Consider the following 22119-nt stretch of genomic DNA (forward strand, 5'->3'; position numbering starts at 1 on the left):
ACTTTAGTATACATATATGATTATATAGGATAATCACCAACAAGCAGCAATAGCAACAGTTGAAGTAGACTTAAGTTCAAACTTAGCAATCATAAGATGTATTCCAAATTATGTTATGACAATAAACGAATTTAGTAAATATATTAAAGTAAGCATAAGAACAAAAAATTATAATATGAAAGGAGAGTATAAAAATTTGTGTATTAGCTTAATGTATATTGGTAAAGTTTTTGATAAATATAATCATAAGTTTAATTTAGAATTTCAAATTTTAGTTCAAACCTTTGGTTGTAAGCATGTAAATATGATAGTAGCAAAACTTGTAGATAATAACTTTTTAAAATGAACTCAGTAGACATTACCTAATTTACAAATAGCAAAAAAAATAGAAACCAGATAGAGTACAAATATATGAAACTAGTACAGGTAAATCAACAATTATGTTTAGTAATTACAGGCAACTAGAAAATATAGAATATGATAAGAATGAGATAAAAAATGAGAGTATTCATATGGCTTTTGATAATTTAGATATCAATTTAGTTGAGCAAAATTTTGATCATATTATAGATAAGCTTAGAGAAGATATGACACACCCCGACCAAAGATCAAGGTGTGCTAGCCGTCACATGAGAGTGACGTAGCCATGTGCACAGTACGGAAACAATAAGGATAAGAAATATATGAATAAATAAGAACCGAAAGCTAATTAATGTGCACTAATAAACAGAAAGTGCTAGGAATGAGATACAAGTGTAAATACACCTAATCAGAGTATAGAAGCCTAGGTGCAGTCCAGTAGGACAAGTACTAGTTATACAGTACCATAAGAAATCCTACGAATATTATACTTTGTCAGAACCGCCAAGATCCACAAATGCCACCAACAGCAAGTCTACCTAAAACCTAGAGGGACACAAAACAAAAAGTGTGAGTGGGCAAAAATAAAGCTTTTCAAAATCATTTCATTTACCAAAAGCTCTAACCCCTCGTCGTAAAATATGTATAATTTTCCCAGAAATGTAATATAAATATATATATATATATATATATATATATATATATCAAATCATACTTCACAAATCCATAATCATAAGTATGCCATGCCAAAAATATTATTTATCAAATCATGCTTCACAAATCCATAAGCATAAGTATGTCATGCCAAAAATATAAAACAGAATAAGTAACTCGGGTGAAAATTCATGGAAAATAACATATTAGCCGGAACCCCTGCAGAAGTCTGTACGGTTGAATTCATAGCTCATTAATCAATCTAGCCGGAGTCACTACAAGTGACCTATACGGCACTACACTGCACACGAATCGGAACCACTGTAAAGGTTTATACGACAAGACTGAGTGTAATATAGTTATACTCAATGCTATGCACTTATGATAGCTATGCGATAAATCGCTAGTCACCAATGAGTCGGAACCACCTATGATGGTCTGTACGACAAGACTGTGCACCTAAATTGAATCCAATGTGAGCATAAAGTGCGTGAGGTGACATTATAAACAGGCATGTACCATATCTCTGCCTAAATCACAATCACCCGGGATGCAGGTTTATGAGCCTTATGCTTCTCAATTAATCACAACCGTTATTCACATTCACAATTTATAAACTCACTTGGGCTTACCTGAGCGTCCACAACACCACAATTATATATTATGCATCATATACTAATTCATATGCTGAATATAAATTATATACATGGCATTTCAAGGCATACATTTATTTAAACGCATTTTTTGGGAAAATATCAAGTATAAATATATACTGAAAACCAAAAGCTCACTTACTAGTATGTCGAAGGGTCGTAGCCCCTAAGTCGCCCTTGATTGCGCTCGTCCTTGGGATAAGTCTTCTCTATATGCGAAACAATTATAAAAACGTTAATTTAAAGCACATAACCGATACTAACTAATAATTTCTCATACATTGTTCAACTGAGGTATATAAATATACCATCGTGACCTACACAACTTCATAAACACGCTCAAAATTTTAAAATAATTTTTGAAGCCGTCACGCATCGACAAGGGCACGGCCCTATGTGCGACCACACGCAGAGAACCCTAACAGAATCCCCTGACCCCGTTAGGAATATTATGTTAAAAAGTAACAGAAACCATTAAACAGGCTTTTACCATATATGGCTGCTAATCCGGTCACGAAATATATTGCTTTGGATTATCATTTCGTCCAAGAACGTGTTGCTTCAGGAATTCACCATGTTCACTTTCTTCATTCCATTTCGCAACTGGCTGATCTTTTTTACCAAAGGCTTGTCGAAGACGCGTTTTTAGTCCTTGTGTTCTAAACTTGTCTCCTCTCCGGTGTCAAGTTTGCGGGAGAGTGTAAACAAGGGCAATTAGGATGAGCTGTTATCATTTAATTGTAATTTGTATTTAATTGTATTGTATAGCTGCTACAGGACCATTATATTCTATAGACCTCTTGGTGTATAAAGCCTTGTAAAGTTTGCTTAAAGTTTAATGAAAATCTGAAACTTCACAAATAGAAATCAGAATCTTGACACACATTTCATATTAGAATCCCTAATTTTATTTCAAAACCAAAATCAAAATTTCGAAACTCTAATCATTAATTTTAGAGACCCATATCGAAATCATAATAAAAATTCTGAAATTAGAATCCCAAACACATTTTAAAATCAGAATCCCGAAACGCATTTCATATCAAAATCCCTTGTTTTAATTCAAAATCAAAATCAATATTTCAAAAGTCCAATCCCCAATTTCAGAATCCTACATCGAATTCGAAATCAAAGTTGACAAATGAAGGTGCAATTTCTTAACTTGTGCAATGCAACTGTCAGATGAGAATAATAGAAAGTCGAAAGACAAATTGCCACCCAACTCGAGCGAGACTGGAACCAGACTCGGGCGAGAGAGAGAAGGAGACCGAGAAACTACGAGAGAGAGTGAGAGAGTCGATGTGGTCACGATGGTGTGGTGTGGCCAGGGGCGACACTTGAGAGCCGGATAATTAGGGGAGGAGGAGAGATCGGTAAAGTTGGACGGAGCCTCAAATGAGTCGAGAAAGATAGACAGACATGAATGAGTTGAGGTTGATTTTAATTCAGCGGTTGAGATTAAATCTCAATCTATTCGACGGCTATAATAATTTATAATCTTATATATTATAAATTTAAAATTAAAATCATACTTATTTAATTCAGTTCGGTCATACAGAACTAACCAACGGTTCATACCAATTCTCGTACTCAATGTTTCAGTTTAGGTTCGATTTCCGGTACCAGATTTATTGGTATTTTTGGTACTTTTGGTTCAGTATTTTTCAATGAAGGACGTGAGAAAACGTGATCAAAGACATGTGGAGAGGTTATTTTCATAATGTTTTTAATGAAGGACATGAAATGAATACGTACTTTCTTGGGGGAGTTGAGTAACTCAGAAGAGTGTAGAAACTATTCTTTTTATCGCCGAATTAGGAAGAAAGAAGTGGTTGTAGTATTGAAAAAGAAGAAGCATAGAAAAGCAGTAGGCACATATGATATACCGATCGAAGTCTGGAAAGTCTTGGGAGAGACGGGTATATCATGGCTCACAAACATTTTTAATAGAATTTTGAAAATGAAGAAGATGCCAAATGAGTGGTGAAATAGCACTATGGTACCTATCTACAAGAATAAGAGCGAAGTACAAAATTGCATGAACTACATGGGTATTAAGTTAATGAGTCACACAATGAAGTTTTGGAAGAAAGTAATTGAGTATAGATTGAGACAAGAGACACGGGTCTCAGACAACCAATTCGGGTTCATGCCAGGGTGCTTAACCATGAAGGCAATCTGTCTCTTATGAAGATAAATGGAAAGATATAGAGATATGAAAAATGATTTGCACATGACCTTTATAGATTTAGAAAAAGCGTATGATAGGGTCCCAAGATACATTCTTTAAAGGATTTTAGACAAGAAAGAAGTACGAGTAGCATATATCCAAGCTATAAAAGATATGTATGATGAAGTAAGGACTGCTCTAAGAACTCATGAAAAACAAACCGAAAAACTTTCTCATAACTGTAGGGTTATTACATTAAGACTCATCTTTAAGTCCTTACCTTTTTGCATTGGTAATTGATTAGTTAATGAGACATATTCAAGATGATATTTCTTGGTGTATGCTTTTCACAGACAATATAGTGTTGATAGATGAAACTGAGGAAGGAATAAATGCGAAGCTTAACTTTTGGAGAGAAGTGTTAGAATCTAAAGGTTTTCGCCTAAGTCAGTCAAAGACAGAGTATATGGAGTGCAAGTTCAGTGCAAATAGAGGCACAAATGAGTTAGGAGTGATGATTGGAGATCAAGAAGTACCAAAGAGCGATAGCGTTTGCTACCTAGGATCTATCTTGTAAAAGAATTAAGAGTTGGATGGAGACCTCAACCATAGAATACAAGTTGGATGGATGAAGTGGAAGAGTGTATTCGACGTGTTGTGTGACCGTCGTATGCCAACGAAGCTCAATGGAAAATTTTATAGGACGTTAATAAGGCCATCAATGCTTTATGGCATGAAATGTTGGATGCTGAAGTATCAACACGTACACAAAATGGATGTAGCAGAGATGAGAATGCTTCGTTGGATGTGTGGGCATGTGAGAAATGATAAGATTAGGAATGATGATATCCGAGGTAAAGTATGAGTAGCTGAAATTGAAGGAAATATGAGAGAAAATCGGTTACGGTGGTTTGGACATGTGAAACAAAGGCCTACTAATGCTCCGGTTAGAAGATTTGATTACATGATAGAGGTTCAAGGTCGAAGAGGTAGATGAAGACCTAGAAAGACTTTGGAAAAGACTCTAAGAAAAGATTTAGAATACTTGAATCTAACGAAAGACGTGACACAGAACCGAGCGTAATGACGTTTTAGGATTCATATAGCCGATCCCACTTAATAGGAAAAAACATTGTTGTTGTTGTTTGGTTCAGTATTTTTGCAGTTGGATTTCTGTATAGTTTTGGTCTTTGATTTTTAAGATATTTTATTCCATCCGTACACGTACAAGTAAAAGTAATAAGCCGAAAGACACAAAGTAAAGCGAGTCACGAAAGTGGCATTTATGTAAATGAACAGCAAGAAGAGGACTATTACCGTAAATGCAATCTTATATATATTTGTGTGCCGTGCTATGTTGGGACCGTCTGCTCTCCTCTGCTTTTCCTCCCACCAAAGCCCTCAACTTTTCTGGGTTTTTTAATTTTTACTTTTAACTATTTTCGTTGAATTTGATTTATCTTGACAATTATAAAGGTGGAGGATCTGGGACGAGTCTTTATCTCATGGAGGATCGAAAGGAGGTGATTCTCTTTTTCTTCTCTCTCCTTTTAGTTGTTTGGTTTCTCAAAAAAAAAAAAAAAAACAGTGGGAGAAGTATAGGAAAATATGGGAGTGTGTTTATGAGTGCATGTTTGAGTTCGTTTTTCTTGCAGACGGAGAAAGAAAGAAAAACACAATTAGCTAATTTTCTTTACGTATGCAAATAGCTCTATTCTGGATTCAGAAACATAGTGTGTTTTATTTTCTTCCTGCGTTTTCTGGGTAACCAAACAGAGCATAAACATTTTTTGGGCTTTTATTTGTTGCTGCCAGGGGAGCGGGGTTGGTTGTGAAATCTGTTTTATTTCTTTATTCGCTTGAAATTGGAGAGAAAATTAATTAGATCCATGAATATGGTTTGAATTAATTGTTGGTCCATTTTCCTTGTCCTTGTTTGTCTTAATTCTGATCAGAAAAACTTGGGTGTTGAATTGGTTTTGATGTATCAAGCTTAAGAAAGAAACAGTCAAAGTTATTACCTGTTTTATATAATTTTGGTTTTTTTTTTTTTTAATTTCAATGCTTGTCACAATCAGCTTTAGAGCCCTCCTGCTGTATACAATTTGACAATTTTGGGGATGAATGAATTTTGGAATCGCAAGTGGAAATTCAGGAATTTGTTTTCAAAGTTTGAATCTTTACCCAAGTTATTTTTTTTAGTTGTCATATCAATCGCGCATAGTATCCTACTTTTTAGAGATTTTTCGTATCGTCATCCATAGACCACATCCTATTAACCAAAATCTTATAAAGTCCGCCGTCCGTTGGCTTGGTCTTACCCAAACTCTTTCTTACAATTCACTTCAATAAATCCATTGGAGTGATTGCATGAGATTAAAATGGCTAATTTTTAATGTGTATTTATTTCATAAATCATGTCTCTTCATTATATCACCTGGGTGTGATTGAATTTTTTGTATCATGTTTCCTTCCACCAACAGAGACTTTAATTGTGGCTTTGGAAGTCACTTTTAATCTTACCTATGAGTGGATGGTGAGCAGTGCCGCCAAGTTAATTATCGTTGTTGGATGAGTTTGAACTAATCTATCTGCTACACAAATCTCAAAATTTGAACTCGTCCAATGTCAGTCAATTAACTAGTTTGTTTGTTGAATGCAGAAAAATGCGCCATGGTTGTCAGTGCCGCAATTCGGGGACTGGGATCAGAAGGGGCAAGTGCCAGACTATTCTCTTGATTTCTCAAAAATAAGGGAAATGAGGAAGCAAAACAAGAGGGATGTTTCCAGAGCCAGTCTTGGAAATGAAGAAGAACTCGTTGCCTCAAACACTGCTAATGCGGGTGCTGTTCACAATGAACCCCATTACCATCAGACCTCCCACTCTCCAACTGTATGACTCCTTTCCCTTTTCTTTCAATTTTTTTTTATTTTTTATTTTTGCTTGGTATTAAACATGCAATTATTGAATATACAACTACATATACAAGTAGTAGCAGGAGTAGTTGGTGTACTTATAAATGAAGCTTTATGAATTATGAGCATGTGGTAGCACTGGCACTTGAAGGATGGGTGGGGATTGGGGAATGGACTACCCTTTTATAGGTGCTATCTAATATGGTATTGACATGTAATTTACAATTTTTCTTCAAGAGTACGTCGCAATGAGTGGTTCGGGAAATGAATGACTGAGATTGAAAATAAAAGATGTAAACAGTTGCAAAATCAAATCTAATGAATGAGTGCTACGTAGCAATGAATCCACACCCTTAAGGGACTTTTGATGCACTTATTTTAACATAATTCAATAGGCCTAATTCTAATTGCGACTTTAGTTAGGTTGAACAATGACCATTGAATTGATGCATCTGTTTTCATGAAGATTTTTTGGCTTTGTGGTTATTATATTTAAAGAAAAAAAAATCACCTGATTTGGTCAAGGAGGTTCATTCTGGTCGTAGTTGATGATTCATGATCACTTTCAAAATTAATTTTCAAGCTTCATCCAAATTTGGAAGACGTGGCACCAAAACCGAGCGCAATGATGTTTTAAGATTCATATAGCCGACCCCATTTAGTGGGATAAAGATTTGTTGTTGTTGTAAGCGTCATCCCAATTTCGTACCTTTAAAAGATTCTTTGCCCCCTAAGGAGTACATAGGATGGATTAAAATTCTTTTATTCCTGGGAGTTTAATACAGGGTAGGAGTCATCTAAGATATAATAAAAACGCAAAATTCGTTGTGTTTTGTGTGTGAGGGTCGCACGGTCACATGGTCTGAGACAGTTGCAGAAGAAAGCTTTTTTGTTTAATATACAGAAAATTCCTGGGAAAATCCCATGAAATGGAGATTGTGCCAACTTTACTGTTAAATGGCAGAAGGAACTCAGATGGTTGCACTTAGAGAAATAATATAGAATGTTCTTAGTAAATGTATTAAGGATGCATACATTCCATCCTAAAAGACGAGTGGTTGGCACATGCATGAGATGAGGTGCGCTAATGCTCTAGGTCTGGGCCATTAAAATAATATATCTTCTTTTTTATTAAAAAGAAGGAAGATATTCTGACTTGTGTGTGTTAGAAAAACAATTGAATGAGTGATCCTAGATACTTACACGCAAGTCCACGTGGTGCACGTGCACCGGCCATTTTAGATTTTAATTTTGTTGGTGTGTGTTTGGACTTTGGAGGGGAGAACACAAGATTATATGCATCATCTGATCCATTGGATCATTATCCCAATGGTGTTGTTTGCGATGGTATTCATGTCGTTTTCGATCGTTTTTCTTTTTCATACAGAGATATATTCGAACTTAAGATCTCTCACTTACAAGTGAAAGAAAAATACTACTTGAACGTAGTACTAAGTGGCCGATCGTTTATATAAACAAAGAAAACTGATAAAGTAATTAGTATGGATCCAACTTTTATAAGCCTGGCCCTAGTGAGTAGTGATGGTGAAAGGAAAGGATTTGACTCAGCTACTTGGTAATCAAGTGTCCTTTTCACTTATTTTGAATTTGAAACTTTCTTTTTAGAGGGATATATATCTTTACACGGGAAAGGATTATAAAATTATAAATTGTGCTGCTGCTTATTGTTGACAACTTCAATCTTTAATTTGTTTTTTATTAACGTAATTGTGTTTTTATATTTGTATTTTGCCAACAGACTCGACGGAGCATTTTCAGCTACTTCAACTGTTGTGTGAAGGGCTGATGATGTATGTGCTCGAAGATTACCTCTACTGCTCCTTACCCTTGTTATGTCTTTCATTGGTTTGTACTTGATAAAACTAGTATTGGCTTCTTTTTCTTAGCACGATAACGATGTGCTTGTGATGTATTTATCGGATTCGGTGATTAGTGGTTTTTATCTGATTTTGCTTTCCTCTAGTTGTTGCTCTCTGCGTGTATAATGCTGCCTTGGCCTCTAAATGCAAGATTTCTTCCTTTGGTGCTTTTACTGCTCTAGTAATCTTATATGAATTGTACAAAATTACTATATATAAAGGGCACCACATTTTTTTACACAATTTTTGACACAAGTCTTTAGCCATTCGATGCGAAGACTCTCAACGGGTTAGATGATAGCTGACATGGATTTTTAATTTTGGAATTAAAATAAATCAAATGCTTGCTCCTCAATGCAAAGACTCTCAATTGCTTGCTCCTTAGGCAAGTTGAGTGAAACTATATTTAACATGAGGCTAACTTTGTTGTGGATGCCTTGGCCCACATTGGTCTTTCCTTGGAATCGTCACATGTTTGGGATTACTGCTTACCTACTAGTGCCCTTCTTGCTTTTAACTTTTATTGTACTGGAAAAGGTTGTACTTGTAATTTTCGCTTTAATGCCAAATCTTTTTTAAATAAAAAAAGTATTTCAATCAAATCTCTCTCTCATTTATGTCTAATAATAGGTGAATAATGAGAACAATTATTAGATTTTTCATCAAATCAATCAATCAATCAATCTCTCTCTCTCTCTCTCTCTCTCTCTCTCTCTCTCTCTCTCTCTCTCTCTCTCTCTCTCTCTCTCTCTCTCTCTCTCTCTCTCTCTCTCTCTCTCTCTCTCTCTCTCTCTCTCTCTCTCTCTCTCTCTCTCTCTCTCTCTCTCTCTCTCTCTCTCTCTCTCTCTCTCTCTCTCTCTCTGATTACACAAAAGAACCGAAGAAGAGCAAGTGATTTTTACACATAATGAACTTTTTAAGGTTTTGAGATTTTAGTATAAACAACAATAGCCTCTTGTGAAGTCTAGAATTATTGTTTGGCTTCCTTTGTCAAATGCTATAATTGTACCACCATGCTCTAGTTAGATTTAGGGTTAAAATGTTACTTTGAGATGTTGCTGCTGGAAATATCATTTCAAGAGCTTAACTTCTCACATCAAGGTTTGTTCATTCATATGAATTTCACGCTATTATTTTCAATTCATTCTGTCTAGTGGTTTTGTCTCATCAAAACTTCTTGCTGCTTTCACGTAAGCTGGGCACACACACACTTTAAGACAACCCACATGAGACATCTAACAGCTTTTTCCCGAAAATGGTTTTTCTACCCTAGATCTTTCTATATTGATTTTGCACATGACGTGTGGCTTTTCTGGTCCTTTTCTTGTTTGAACATCAATCCCTCTTTAACTCAATCTAGGGTTTCAATTCAACTTGCTAGGAGATTTACATTTTCGGAAAAGAGTTGTTTTAGTTTTGAGTTGCCTCCTTGTGTTCCTTATCAGAAATCCTAGCCACAAAATCACACTTATGCACTAAACACCCAAATCCTTGCATATTAGGGTAGTATTGTTTTTGTGATTTTGATTTATGGTTTTGGTCAAGTTTTTCTAGTTTCAAATCTTTGAACTGGCCCATTTTCAGATTCTTTTTAGTTTCTTCCTTCTATTGTTTAAATGGAGAAACTGATTGGACATTTGAATCAAGATCTGCAAATCATCATCATATGCATAGTTTGTGTGTTGGTCTTGATGCCACAAGGTTAAGAGTTCAAGAAGAGCTGCCATCTTATGAAGACTGGAGACAACACCATTTCGGTGCCACAAGGTGAAGAGCTCAGGAGGAGCTGCCACTTCGTGAAGACCAAAGGAATCCTTCTCGTGTAAGGCAAGTTTGCACAAAGGTAAAGTTGTTCCGTGGACTAGGTCTAGAATTGAACTTGGCGTGGTATTTTGTAAGAATCTTGTTTACACTAGTGGATTGGACTCAGTGGAGAGTCCTTTATTTTTTAACCCAGAGGTGGGTTTTTTCAACCAAAAACTCCCTGTGCAGTTTATTGCTCGAGTTTACTTGTCTTACTTTTAGCTTGTGATATATGTTCGTCATTATTTGCAAAAAGTAAGTCAATGCAACTAAGCTTGTCAGAGTTAAAATGTGCACTGAACTGGCCTTAGTTAACTAGGAACACTTCAATAAATTGAACTTTAAATTAACTACTTCTGTTGTTAACAAACTAACATATTTGATCTTAGTTGTTTGGTGCTTTGACTAGTCAGATAAGCACATATATGGATTTTTAATTTCAGGATATTCCGCCTCGTACCAATTTCACCCCCAACAACTATCATGGATTTTTGCTTTCTATACAAATTATAAATTAAAATAAGTTTTGTGATTTTATTATAAATTTCCAATATTTCCAATGTTCTTTTTTATAGTGGATTATAGAAGTATGGTAAAATTCTTTGTTTGTATCATACTTGACTAATCCCGAAACTACCTAGCACCGGTTAATGTCATACCTTCAAGGACCCATTAAGGGGTTCATGCTAAGGTACCCTTGCCGAAGCACAAGAGTTTCCCTTCAACCAGGAGGCCAATCACAGCGCGACACATGTCAACGTCAGAATAAAACTCATAGAGTCCCACATCGACCAACAACAAAAGCTAAAGACTCTCCTCAACTATAAAAGGAGACCATTCTCCTACACTTAATCCCTAATGTCATTATTGTACTTAAACTAGTCATTATAACTCACTAATGATGATTATGCTTGAACCTATGTATTTGTGTAAATCTTTCACTATTAATAAGAACTCCTCTACTCCATGGATGTAGCCAAGCTTAGGATGAACCACGTACATCTTGTGTTTGCTTCTCCATCTCTATCTCTTTACAGATCATCATCACTAGGTGACCGGAGCAACCGAGCGAAGGTCAAAAACTTGACACTTTACGTTGTTCTAAAGTCTCACTGATTTTGTGCATCAACATTCTTATTTCGCATTTTGGTTATAAAAAAAAAAATCAAATCTCTCTCTCTTTCTCATAAGGCTTCACGGAAATTGACTTTTTCAGGTCTCAATAATGTTAATAAAACATAACCAATTCCAAGACACTGTTAGCATAAACTTTAACAAAATAAAACCAATTTTAGAAACTATGAAAAGTGAAAGCTGCAACAAAATAGCACAACTCAGTGACATTCTATCCTACAAAACTTAAACATCATCACTCTCCACATATTCGCCCAAGTCTTCTTGTTCCTCATTCCTTGATAGATTGCAAATAACAAAAAAAAAAAATATTATACACAAATAGGTAACCTGACATTGGAAAATATCAATAAAAAAAAGTTAATTTGACATACATTCTTTAGTTGATTCGATCTTTCTTCTTTTCAGATTCGATGCGCAAGTTCTTGTATCATGTCGTACTAACTTATTGCATGAACTACATTTACTTTTCTTCTTTTGTTGAGCCCATTCAATACCACTTTTCATCATTTTCGAAGTGCTAACATTGTCCTTTTTATCCATTTGTGAGATATTTGGGTCCAAAAGTAGCAATAGAGAGTCACTTTTTGTTGAGGAATCAAAATTTTGGTTCGATTTCGATTTTGGCAAAAAACCGAAGCAAATGAAACCGAACCCACCCTTACTTTTGGCCACTTGATTCTTTTAATGAAATGTTAGTGTTTTTACACTATATTAGTCAACTTGTTTTACCACAATTAGGTGTCTCAATCATTTACGAATTGGCTAACAATTTTAAATGATTTATGAACTAAAACTTGAAAAATAGACAGTTTGGTTATTATATAGGTGTGTAATATCCACATACCACCTTTTACTTCTTACACATCCTTCTAATTTTCAACCATTAGATCAGATGAATTGAAAAAGATCAAAAAATTTAAAAAGAACGTATGAGAAGTACAATAAAGTATGTGCATAGCACACCCCATTATATATTATGTATTTTTTTTTCACTTCCTTGCATTCGTCTTGTGACTTCTGTCTGCTCATCAACTTTCACCCCCTTCCCCTTCATTTCTTAAACTGAACTAATCCATCATTATCTACCCCAACCAAATGTAGCGCACATTGTGATCGCAGTAAACCAAGAACACAAAACTTGACCATAAAATAAGAGCTTCCTTATCCCATTTCTTGAGCTCTTTGGACTTGCAAAAATTAGACAACTTATCTAAATAGCTAAAGCAAGGGAAATAAACCGAGCCCAAAATAGAAGCGATCCTCCCAGGCGTTAGGCTCTACTACTATTTACGGCATTACGCTCATGCAGTAATCCACAATTCGATGTAACCTCACGCCTGGAGCATCTCACTTCCGTTACTTTCTTAAAAAAACAACTTTCTTTGTGATGGATGATACTTTTTATACTACAAACTAAATAAATTTTATGACGACGTGCAGTATGATATTAAATATCAAACTGCCTCAAGTTCTGCCTACCCCCAATAAGCAGACACCGGAGGAGGTGCTGTATGGTCTACAAAATACAAACAATCCAGTCGGGAGAAAAGAAAAGCTTCATCTCAAAATGCTTTACCTCTCGTACATGACATCCTGATATTCACCAAATCACACCTTTTTGATAATCTGAACAACATCTTCGTCTTCAAGCAGATGTTCCTGTTGTGTCAAAGCAGCAAATATGCATCTTAATTAACACAGTCAACGTCCATTAATAGAAATAAATCAAGTAGTCGCACGTGGAAGAGATGACCATGGTGTAGCATATATTTAATATTCAAAAATAAATAAATAAAACTAACCAACCTTGCCAACTCTTTGGGGCTTGTGCTTCGCGCTTGACCCCCAAACAAGAGCACTGCAAAAAAATAAAAAAAACACCAAAGTTAACTTTAAATGAAACAATGAGCCATATAAAAGTGTCCGTGGGACACGTCCCAAGTATAGCAACCAGATTTACATGGGAATAAACAAATGCCATATTTTGAACCACTAAAGAAAGAAAGGAAAGAAACAGATTCTGAACTGCTATATATTTGAAGATGGATGAAAAATACTTCAATGTCCAAAAAGTAACATACCGCCACCCAATTAAAACTACGATGCAAACATAAAATCTGTGTCCACCTTAAAGCTTTAACTTAGCACGGAAGTTGACACAAGCACCTTTTTCCTTTCCCCAGAAGTTGGTGTTATCATTTTCAAATCAGAAAAAGATGAAGAGTCTTTTAATGTCCAGAAGTACCATTGAGTTGAAACTTCCAAAGAACGTGGAAGCTTATATTACTTAAAGCTCTAATTTTGCACAGCTGTTGAGACAAGTGCCTAGAGTACCTTTCTCAGTTTTCAGAGTGCTTGATATCATTTAAAAAAACAATTAAATATTAAATGGTTCAACATTAAGAAAATTTAAGAGAGGTACTTGCTACTTAAATTGTTTGATAAAATCTTTATGAATCCGTTCGCAGAAATCCTCAACGGTCCTTGTCTTAGATGATAGGATCACAGGGTCTTCATAGTCTGGATTCATCCCCTTAGGTTTTGTATATATGCGAGTTAAATTAAGATACTCCCATATTTTCTCCAGCAAACCATCAAGGTTCCACTCCAGGTGAGCACTGCAGATCAGCCATGGAAAATTGCACAAGTTAACAAAACTACTAAACAATAATTTCAGAAATTATATGCCAGCCAAACTATACCTGAAAATGAAGAAAAGTTAAAAAGAAATAGAAGCATTAATATAATAACAAATATTTCCAAGGAAAAACAAATCTAAACAATGATTCGTGGGCGCTACACAATCCAACTCCAACTGGATCAATGACTAGAAGCTGTGCACTATTATTGAAATTTATTCATTTTGCCATGCTTTGTGTAACTGCAAACTGTTTTAACACCGAGTCTGGTGTTTAATTAAGCACTATTAAGAATTACAATGTTTTTCATGTGCTTCAATTACAATGGTTTATATATGCTTCAATTACAATGTTTTCTATAGAAACTCCTGATAACTAATGCATTGTAGAGCTGTCAAACACTGAAGTTCAAGTTCTCTAAAGAGAGGTAGATGGAACATCCAAAAATTTCAAATAACCAAGATTTTGCAACAATAATCCAGCATGAAACTATAAACTATGGTATTAAATAAAAGATTACCTGACAGGACAGTAGTGAGGAAGTTTATCCAAAATCTCAAGCTCTTCAAGTGTAATCTGATCAATCTTGTTCACAACATAGATGCAAGGCATATATATCCTACTGCCTTCAATAACATCAATGAGATCATCGGCAGTTGCATCAAACCTAAGAGTGATATCAGCATTGTGAATTCTGTATTCACTGCATATTGCCTTCACAGTTTCAAGATCCAGATGTGTGTTTGTAACCGTTGAAGTGAAATTGATACCACCTTTATCTTTCTTCCGGAATGTAAGGTTAGGTGGTTCCTTGTTTAACCTGCTCACAATAAGCATTTAGCTAATTATAAGTATAAACTATTTAGGAAGAGAATGTACGAGCAAAGAGTCTAGACAATGTGAGAAAGATTACATACACATACATCTAGATATACTCATATACACATAAAAAAAATATTATAAGCATTACCTGTGTACGTACGTGGACACTTGAATAAATTGTCACAAGCATGTAACTTATAGGTTTTGTCAACTAACTCACTAGGCATGGTGTTTGCAGTAAAACAATCCATATTTGATAAAAGGAAGGATTAATAGCCGCTGACGTGTACCAAAGGGGAAAAAAGCTTTGAAGAAGCATTAGAAAAAGGTTTCAAATCCAGACAAGCCTTTACCAGCTAAATTCAACAACACATCATCCACAGAAATGTAGATCCTAGGAATATTTCAATCAAATTTTTATTTTTATATTAAAAAAATGTTGAATCAGTATCATGTAAAGGCTTTCGAAAAGAGTTTATATGATGTAATCAAAACGTAGAGCAAAGATACAACCAAATTTTGAAAATCCAGCAGATTCAAATTATCTAAACGAAAAGGAGAACTTCTGAAAGTCATGGATACTGACCAATGCATAAATGGCCTTAAGATCTGCTAAACTGAAGTAACTAAATAACAAAGCTATAGCGATCAGAAACAAAGCTATAGCTGACCTTATGCCAAATCCCTCGAGCTCTTTTTCAATTAGACGCTTGTGAGTTATTGGCTTTATTGCATCAAGAACAATTAAAATGCAATTGCACGTCCTAGCAGTGCTGATAACCTGGATGCCATGAAAGTTCAATAAGTGAATCTAAAAGCATATAACGAACACCCATGCACAGAGAAAAAGGGGAAGAAGAACAACTCATTTTCTGTATTCCAACAATCTCTGACATATCTCAAGCCTTCATTAGTGCGACATATCAAACAAATTATAACAACATTAATCACAGCCAAAAGGAAAATATACCTCAAGCATGTTTCACTACTAGAAAAGGTTCATAACATATAAGGAAAGTCCTTTTGCAAAAGTATGTAGTCCAGATCTTTATAAACTACCCAAGATCATTTTTATGCAAACCTATCTTTCTGGAAGCCATTCAATACACTTGCATGATCAAAAACCATCAGAACACTTGTAAATCCACGCAAGGGTGCAATATTGGTCATCTAATTATTTGAAAGTTGTTTAGTCTATCTAACAACATATTGTATAAATTTCTTGCAAGGAAAACAGAGCTTCTTAGGGCAAGCATCTATATTCATAGAAAACACCCTTGTTCAGGTCTTGTCCAGCGGCCTTGTAAATTATAGCCTACTTTGCATGGACATGGACAGGCTATTGAAGCATATATACACACTGTATGGTTTGGCTAGAAAACAGAAGACAATTATGTGAGAGGCTTGAAGAGAAAGAAAACAGCAAGTTCAAACAAAATAAATAAAAATAGGGGCCTGTTTGGTAACACACTTATATTCTTTTTCTAATTTGTTTAATGGAAAAGTGACAGGGAAGAGGGGAGAAGGAGAGAAGAGGAGGAAGATGTGAAAGAAGTGAGGAAGGATGAAGGAAATACACAGGATGATGTTAAAGATAACAACTGAAGTTATAAAAGGTTTAAATGAGTTTCGGTTATCAAAAAGACAAAGGAGAAATGTTATTATACGGGTTCTACCATTCAATATCGGAATGCAGACATAAAAAACAAACAAGAGTATAAGAAATAAGTGCACTTAAATAAATCAGCATGTTTGGGTAGCACAATGAGAAACAAATATCACATTTTACCTGTCTTCCTCTACCCTTTCCATCCTTAGCACCCTCAATAATTCCAGGGAGATCTAACAACTGCAAATTGAAGTGCGACAATTAAAAAATATTTATGGTAAGGGATCAAATGGATCATAAATCTAGAACAGCTATTTTGAGTATATCAAAAACTTCTCTTTATTGGGAAAGAGCTTATAAAACACACACGCACAAACAAATAGACATACATACAAGAATAGTGAACAAGAATTCCAAATCTAAAAAAACACAAAACTGTAACCACCAACTAAATTATAAAAATTCCAATTATATAAGCAAATGTAACAAACAAAGCAAAATATTATAATACCTGAATTTTCGCACCTCGATACACAATCACTCCTGGTATGCAAGTTAAAGTAGTGAATTCATAGGAAGCAACCTGTACACAACACCCATTAGGTGGTCTTAAAAAAATATCAAGAATTTTCTTAGCAATGATAGCATATATCTTAGTAGGCAGCCTACATTTTATTGCATGGCTGCACAACGAAGGAGAGAATAACAATAATAACATTCAGGTTTCACATAGCAAGCAAGAATTTAGGTCTTATCACACACATAGACATTAGAAGTATACAAGGGAATCTTGAAACCCCCAACCCCAACGTTTTCATACAGAAGGTACAAATCAAATTTCGAAAGGATTTCAATACAATCCTCCACCCAAACAGTTCCCTGGAGTTTCAGTGCATTATAAAGCTTGGAAAACATCAGACCAAAGAGAATATCAGGAACCTGTAAATGGGTGGGGCCCTAATATTGTGGTTGAGGCTCCAGGTAGGATCAATTGTTTCTATCATTTCTGCATTAATATTAGGTTCTAGGAGGATTGATGATCCAAAAGTAACCAATTCATATAATTTCTACGCCATAATGGATGCAGGACTCTAAACTCTTAACACTGCCAATTTGTCAATCTCTGTTGAATCCTTTTCCAACCAGTAAGAACTTTCTTTTCCAGAGAAGTTTAAATAATCTGGAGGCAGGGGAGCTGTCTCTCCATTCTCTTTGCTTGAAAATAGCTCCTTTCAACCGAATAAAGGTACAAAAAATTAGTGAACAAGGAGGTCCACTGATAAAAAAGTACAACTGATTACAAGGAAAAAAAAACAACTAGAAGGAAAGAAGAATGTAAGATGTCTGACTTCTGATGTAACTGAAGACCAAAGGAACAACAAAAACTTCACCCTCTCCAACGATCTTCTGGCTCTAGATTAGATTAGAGCTCATGACAAAGTCAATACTTGCGACATAGTCCAGAGGAGGCCTTATGTTTGCTTATCTTCCTATTGACTTTATTTACAAGAATGAGGTTGCACTTGTTGACCACCTATTTTTTCATTGTTATACCACTTTAAAGCTTCAAAAGAAATTGATTGTGTAACAGGTGATTTCTATACTTTGCATTTCCATGCTTGTTGAGAAGCACTATGCTTTTGGAGAAGTGGAGAGAAAAATTCTTGGAGTTGTGGGCTGGCTGCTTTTTGGGCAGTGTGAATGGAATGAAACTCAACTTTCGAAAAATCTAGGGAGGAGGTAGGTTATGGGGTAGGGTAGTGTGTTACTTTTTGGCATCTTCGTGCCTTCAGTTTCCTCTGAATTTTGGGATGTCATTTTTCCTTATCCATGTATACTCTAAGGCAGCTAAATATACACATTTACATATTAAAAATAAACTATAGGGTCACTTGTATATACAAAAGTTAAGATGAAGGTAAGCAAAGCAGAACGTTCCCACTGGACATAAATCATATGTCTCATTCCACTATACAATCTCAGGTCATCCTGTTCTAACAACATCAATCAGAGTAGAGCAAATTTTATGGTCCATGAGCCAAGTTGTGGAATAAATAGATCAAAGGTTGAAAGAGGGCTTATCACTATGTTCAATTAGTTTTAGTGCAGACCTGAATTTCCCATTAAGTTAATCCATCTAAGAGAAGAAAATTCAGCTAATATTTTACAAATGGCATCACTTAAAATAAACTTTTACATTTGTGATGATGAATTTCCACAGTATATAAGATCTCTATACAGACAGAAACCGGTTCTAAAGAATCTCTGGGAGACCAGGCAATGAGTCCCAGTAGACTGCACAGATTGTTAGAAGATCAAATTCGGCTTAATATTGGAGACCCACATTTAAACATAATAAGTGATCTCAATCAAACTCTACATGCTTTCATGCCTAATATAAATAATCTCTGGGAAATAATTTTATCTCTCTTCAAATAAAAAATGTATTTGCCTCGCATAGATCATGTGTGAAATGAGATAAATGGAGAGTTCTCTACCTCTGAAAAGGTCCCAGTTAATTTATTCAGCAGTGTAGATTTCCCAACTGAAGGGAAACCCACCAAACCAACTCTTGCATCTCCGCTTTTAGTGACATCAAAACCTTCACCAGCACCGCCACCGCCTTTTGATGGAGGCTCAAGTAGATCTCTCCTTAGCTTTGCAAGTTTAGCCTAGCAAAAATTGATAGATCACTATTGTCAAAAAATTTGACCATGCACAGCAATATATTGACGAACATTACAATGAAAAAGAATATAACTCACCTTCAGCAAACCCAAGTGATGGGCAGTAGCTTTGTTCTTTTGAGTCCTAGCCATCTGCAATTAATAAGTAAAGAAATATTAAAATTCTAGTTACTACTCAAAGAATCTGACATATCCAGATGCCAGAAACACCACCTCCAACACAATAAACGCATTTCAACGGCAAATTGAAAAAACAAGAAATCAAATTTACCAAAATCTGGACCTATAACTATTCCATAAAACTAAACTTTACATGTTAATCATACTGGTCTACAAAAACAAGATAATAAATTAAATTTTCAAATTATGTTTTCCTTGATTGGAGAGAGTTGAGTTGGTAATGCTATAACAAAATTTTTACTTGACAAATTTTGTTTTCCTCTTCTAAGTTACATTTTATTCAACTTTTTTGTTAATTACTCGAAACCGAATAAAAGGAACTGCCCAAAAAAAAAAAACATTGAAACCCTAAGCATCTAACAAGTGATAAGGCTATACATAAAGTATTCAATCTTCCCTAAATTAATTTAGGGTTTGTCGTTGGCAGAGAAAGTAGAAGAGAGGGTATTGGGGTTGCAGGCAAAAGTACCTCATCTTCGATATCCTTGATTTTCTGCATCAGAGTCGCCATTGTTGAAGCACGCTAGCTCCGAAACAGAGGAAAGGTTTAGTCGGCCTGTAATGGATTCTGCTCAAATGCTTCTCCGAGAAAGAAAGAGAGAGAGAGAGAGAGAGAGAGAGCAGAAGGTACCAGAAGTAAATAGGGTTAGGGCGCGTCCTAGTCTAACCCGTTTATGAATATTTTGTAGAGTCCCATTTTACCCTCCAACTTGCCTTTTCGCGCGGTCCACACGAGAAATTACAAATCATGTGTCATGTGCGACTTCCAAATTTTTGAGACAAAATTTCATGCATAAGCTTGTGGGTTAGCAACTTCCAAATTTCAAGGAATTAGATATGTTGCGATCATAAAAAACTAAATATAAGGGATTAGAAAATGCAGCACATAAGCATGGCTGTTCCTAAGGGTGATTTTTTTTATCGAATTGGATAGGAGGTTTCTAATGCCAATCCCAAAAAATGGGGATCAAACTTTAGCACCAATGTTAGAATATTCAGCTTTTTTGAAATCAGTATTATCTCGAAGTTTCATAACATAATTCAGATTTCCTGTATTTTGCAAGATCTTACAAATTTTCAAATTATTATGTATTAACATTCATTTAAAAAAAAATAAAAATAAAAAACTGTTATGTATTTGTGTATACTTCTAATTAATGACGAGTATGTTTGCATGCAATTACAGGTGTGTATGACACATAATCATATCAAACAAGATAAAATATGGATAGTTAGAGTTGATGCAAAACTTGGCAACTTTCTATGTCCCTAAGGTTGGTGGCAGTCCTTTATTTATGCTTTTTGTTCTCTTCCTTACCTTCTGCTACTAGTTTCCCCCTACTATCCTTTCCCACCAGTGTGTTTTGTCCACCCCACAAGCTGTTGGTCTTGCTCACCAATGTCCTTAGAACCATTCCTATCTTTTCTCTAATCCATGCTTACCCCTCCAACTTCAAGGCCCTTCTCCATCCTTCTAAATCTTTTTTGATTTAGCTCCATCCTTCATCAATATTATACCAACTTCGATTTGCAATCACTTTTAACGGCAATATGTTGCAGTACATCAAGAAGGTGTGTAAAGTTCAAGAGTTTACATCGGCTCGAGTGCTCACACCACCTCCTTCTCTTGGTCTTCTTTCGTTAGCAATTTCGCAAATGGGTTTCCACTATCTTCTTTGATTTTTTCTACTTGGTGGCTGCAATCGGAGAAGGTTTATTTGCTAGATGATGGAGCCTTCCTTCCTTCCATCTCTATGGCGTTGTTTAACCAGATTTATGGTGATCGATGAGGTCGATGGCTCGTGCTGATCGGAAGGTGATGCAGTGAAGGCTATGGTTTTCTCTCTCTGTTGGTTTGTTTCTATTTGTGAACCCAATCTATTGGTTAGGCTCTTGGTGTTTGTTTTGCAGGCCCACATTTTCTTTGTATATTTGTTTGGGACCTCTGCTTTGTAAATTTCTTTTTGTTGGCAATGAAGCTTTGTCTTTGTACCAAACAAAAAGTGATAATTTCACACACCCTTGTTATTTTTTGGCCGTTGATCTTCTTCAATTCATTCGATACGAGAGCCAAAAATTGAGAGGGACGTGTGGGAAGTCAAAATGGGTGTATATGAATAGCATTTCTCTAAAATGGATAATGCTAAGGGACCATATTTGCAAACCAAATGATGTGTTTGTTGATGATTGGATTATTAGTTAAGCGTTGATTAACGTACCTTATTTCCTATCATTTGGTTTGCAAACTTGGTTTAAAATTTTGGTCTTCATAGCATTACCCTCCTAAAATATTATGTATGCTTATACTCCTCATTGTTAATATATCTAGGGGTGGTTTCGGTCGGGATCTCGAACCGAAACTCTCAACCCGAATCCCAAAATCAAAATATTTCGATATGAGATTTTATATCCTGAAATCAAACCAAACACTCAAGATTCCCGAATTTTAGGATGCCTAAATTTTTTTCGGGATTTCTGGTCACTTTGGGATTAGGCCTTGATAATGTTGGGCTTTTTAAAAACTTTAGACTCAAATCACATACCAATCACTCCCTTAGGTGCTTGTTGCACCTACCTTTCTTTGTTAGCTTCTCAAGGTACTTCTTCCA

At 35.4% G+C, this 22119-nt stretch overlaps 2 protein-coding genes and 1 long non-coding RNA gene across 4 annotated transcripts; 1 reads left to right on the forward strand and 2 right to left on the reverse strand.

Annotated features, from left to right (window-relative positions):
- Positions 1-673: 673 nt before the first annotated feature.
- On the reverse strand, positions 674-3078 carry LOC114821797 (uncharacterized). Its single transcript, XR_003769603.2, has 3 exons — positions 2158-3078; positions 1810-1876; positions 674-906 (listed from the first exon to the last, which is right to left on the reverse strand). It is a non-coding gene; the product is annotated as an uncharacterized lncRNA (long non-coding RNA).
- Positions 3079-5102: 2024 nt separating this feature from the next.
- Positions 5103-8806, forward strand: LOC103405610 (uncharacterized). Its single transcript, XM_008344625.4, has 3 exons — positions 5103-5360; positions 6500-6730; positions 8513-8806. The coding sequence occupies exons 1-3, from the start codon at positions 5343-5345 to the stop codon at positions 8558-8560; spliced, it is 297 nt and encodes a 98-aa protein (XP_008342847.1). The 5' UTR covers positions 5103-5342; the 3' UTR covers positions 8561-8806.
- A 3905-nt stretch (positions 8807-12711) lies between these two features.
- On the reverse strand, positions 12712-20293 carry LOC103405611 (developmentally-regulated G-protein 3). 2 transcript variants are annotated; one of them, XM_008344626.4, is made up of 10 exons: positions 19980-20293; positions 19409-19462; positions 19142-19315; positions 17155-17226; positions 16824-16883; positions 15706-15815; positions 14733-15032; positions 14000-14191; positions 13380-13431; positions 12712-13232 (listed from the first exon to the last, which is right to left on the reverse strand). In XM_008344626.4, exons 1-10 carry the CDS (start codon positions 20019-20021, stop codon positions 13182-13184), a joined length of 1107 nt encoding a protein of 368 aa, XP_008342848.3. In that variant the 5' UTR covers positions 20022-20293; the 3' UTR covers positions 12712-13181. The 2 variants fall into 2 exon arrangements, 1 of the variants encoding a protein (XP_008342848.3); XR_003769028.2 differs by having other exon boundaries at positions 12934-13232; positions 13996-14191; positions 19980-20164.
- Between the last annotated feature and the right edge of the window lie 1826 nt (positions 20294-22119).

The sequence above is a fragment of the Malus domestica genome, chromosome 15 (assembly GCF_042453785.1).
Source record: "Malus domestica chromosome 15, GDT2T_hap1".
Lineage (NCBI taxonomy): Eukaryota > Viridiplantae > Streptophyta > Magnoliopsida > Rosales > Rosaceae > Malus > Malus domestica.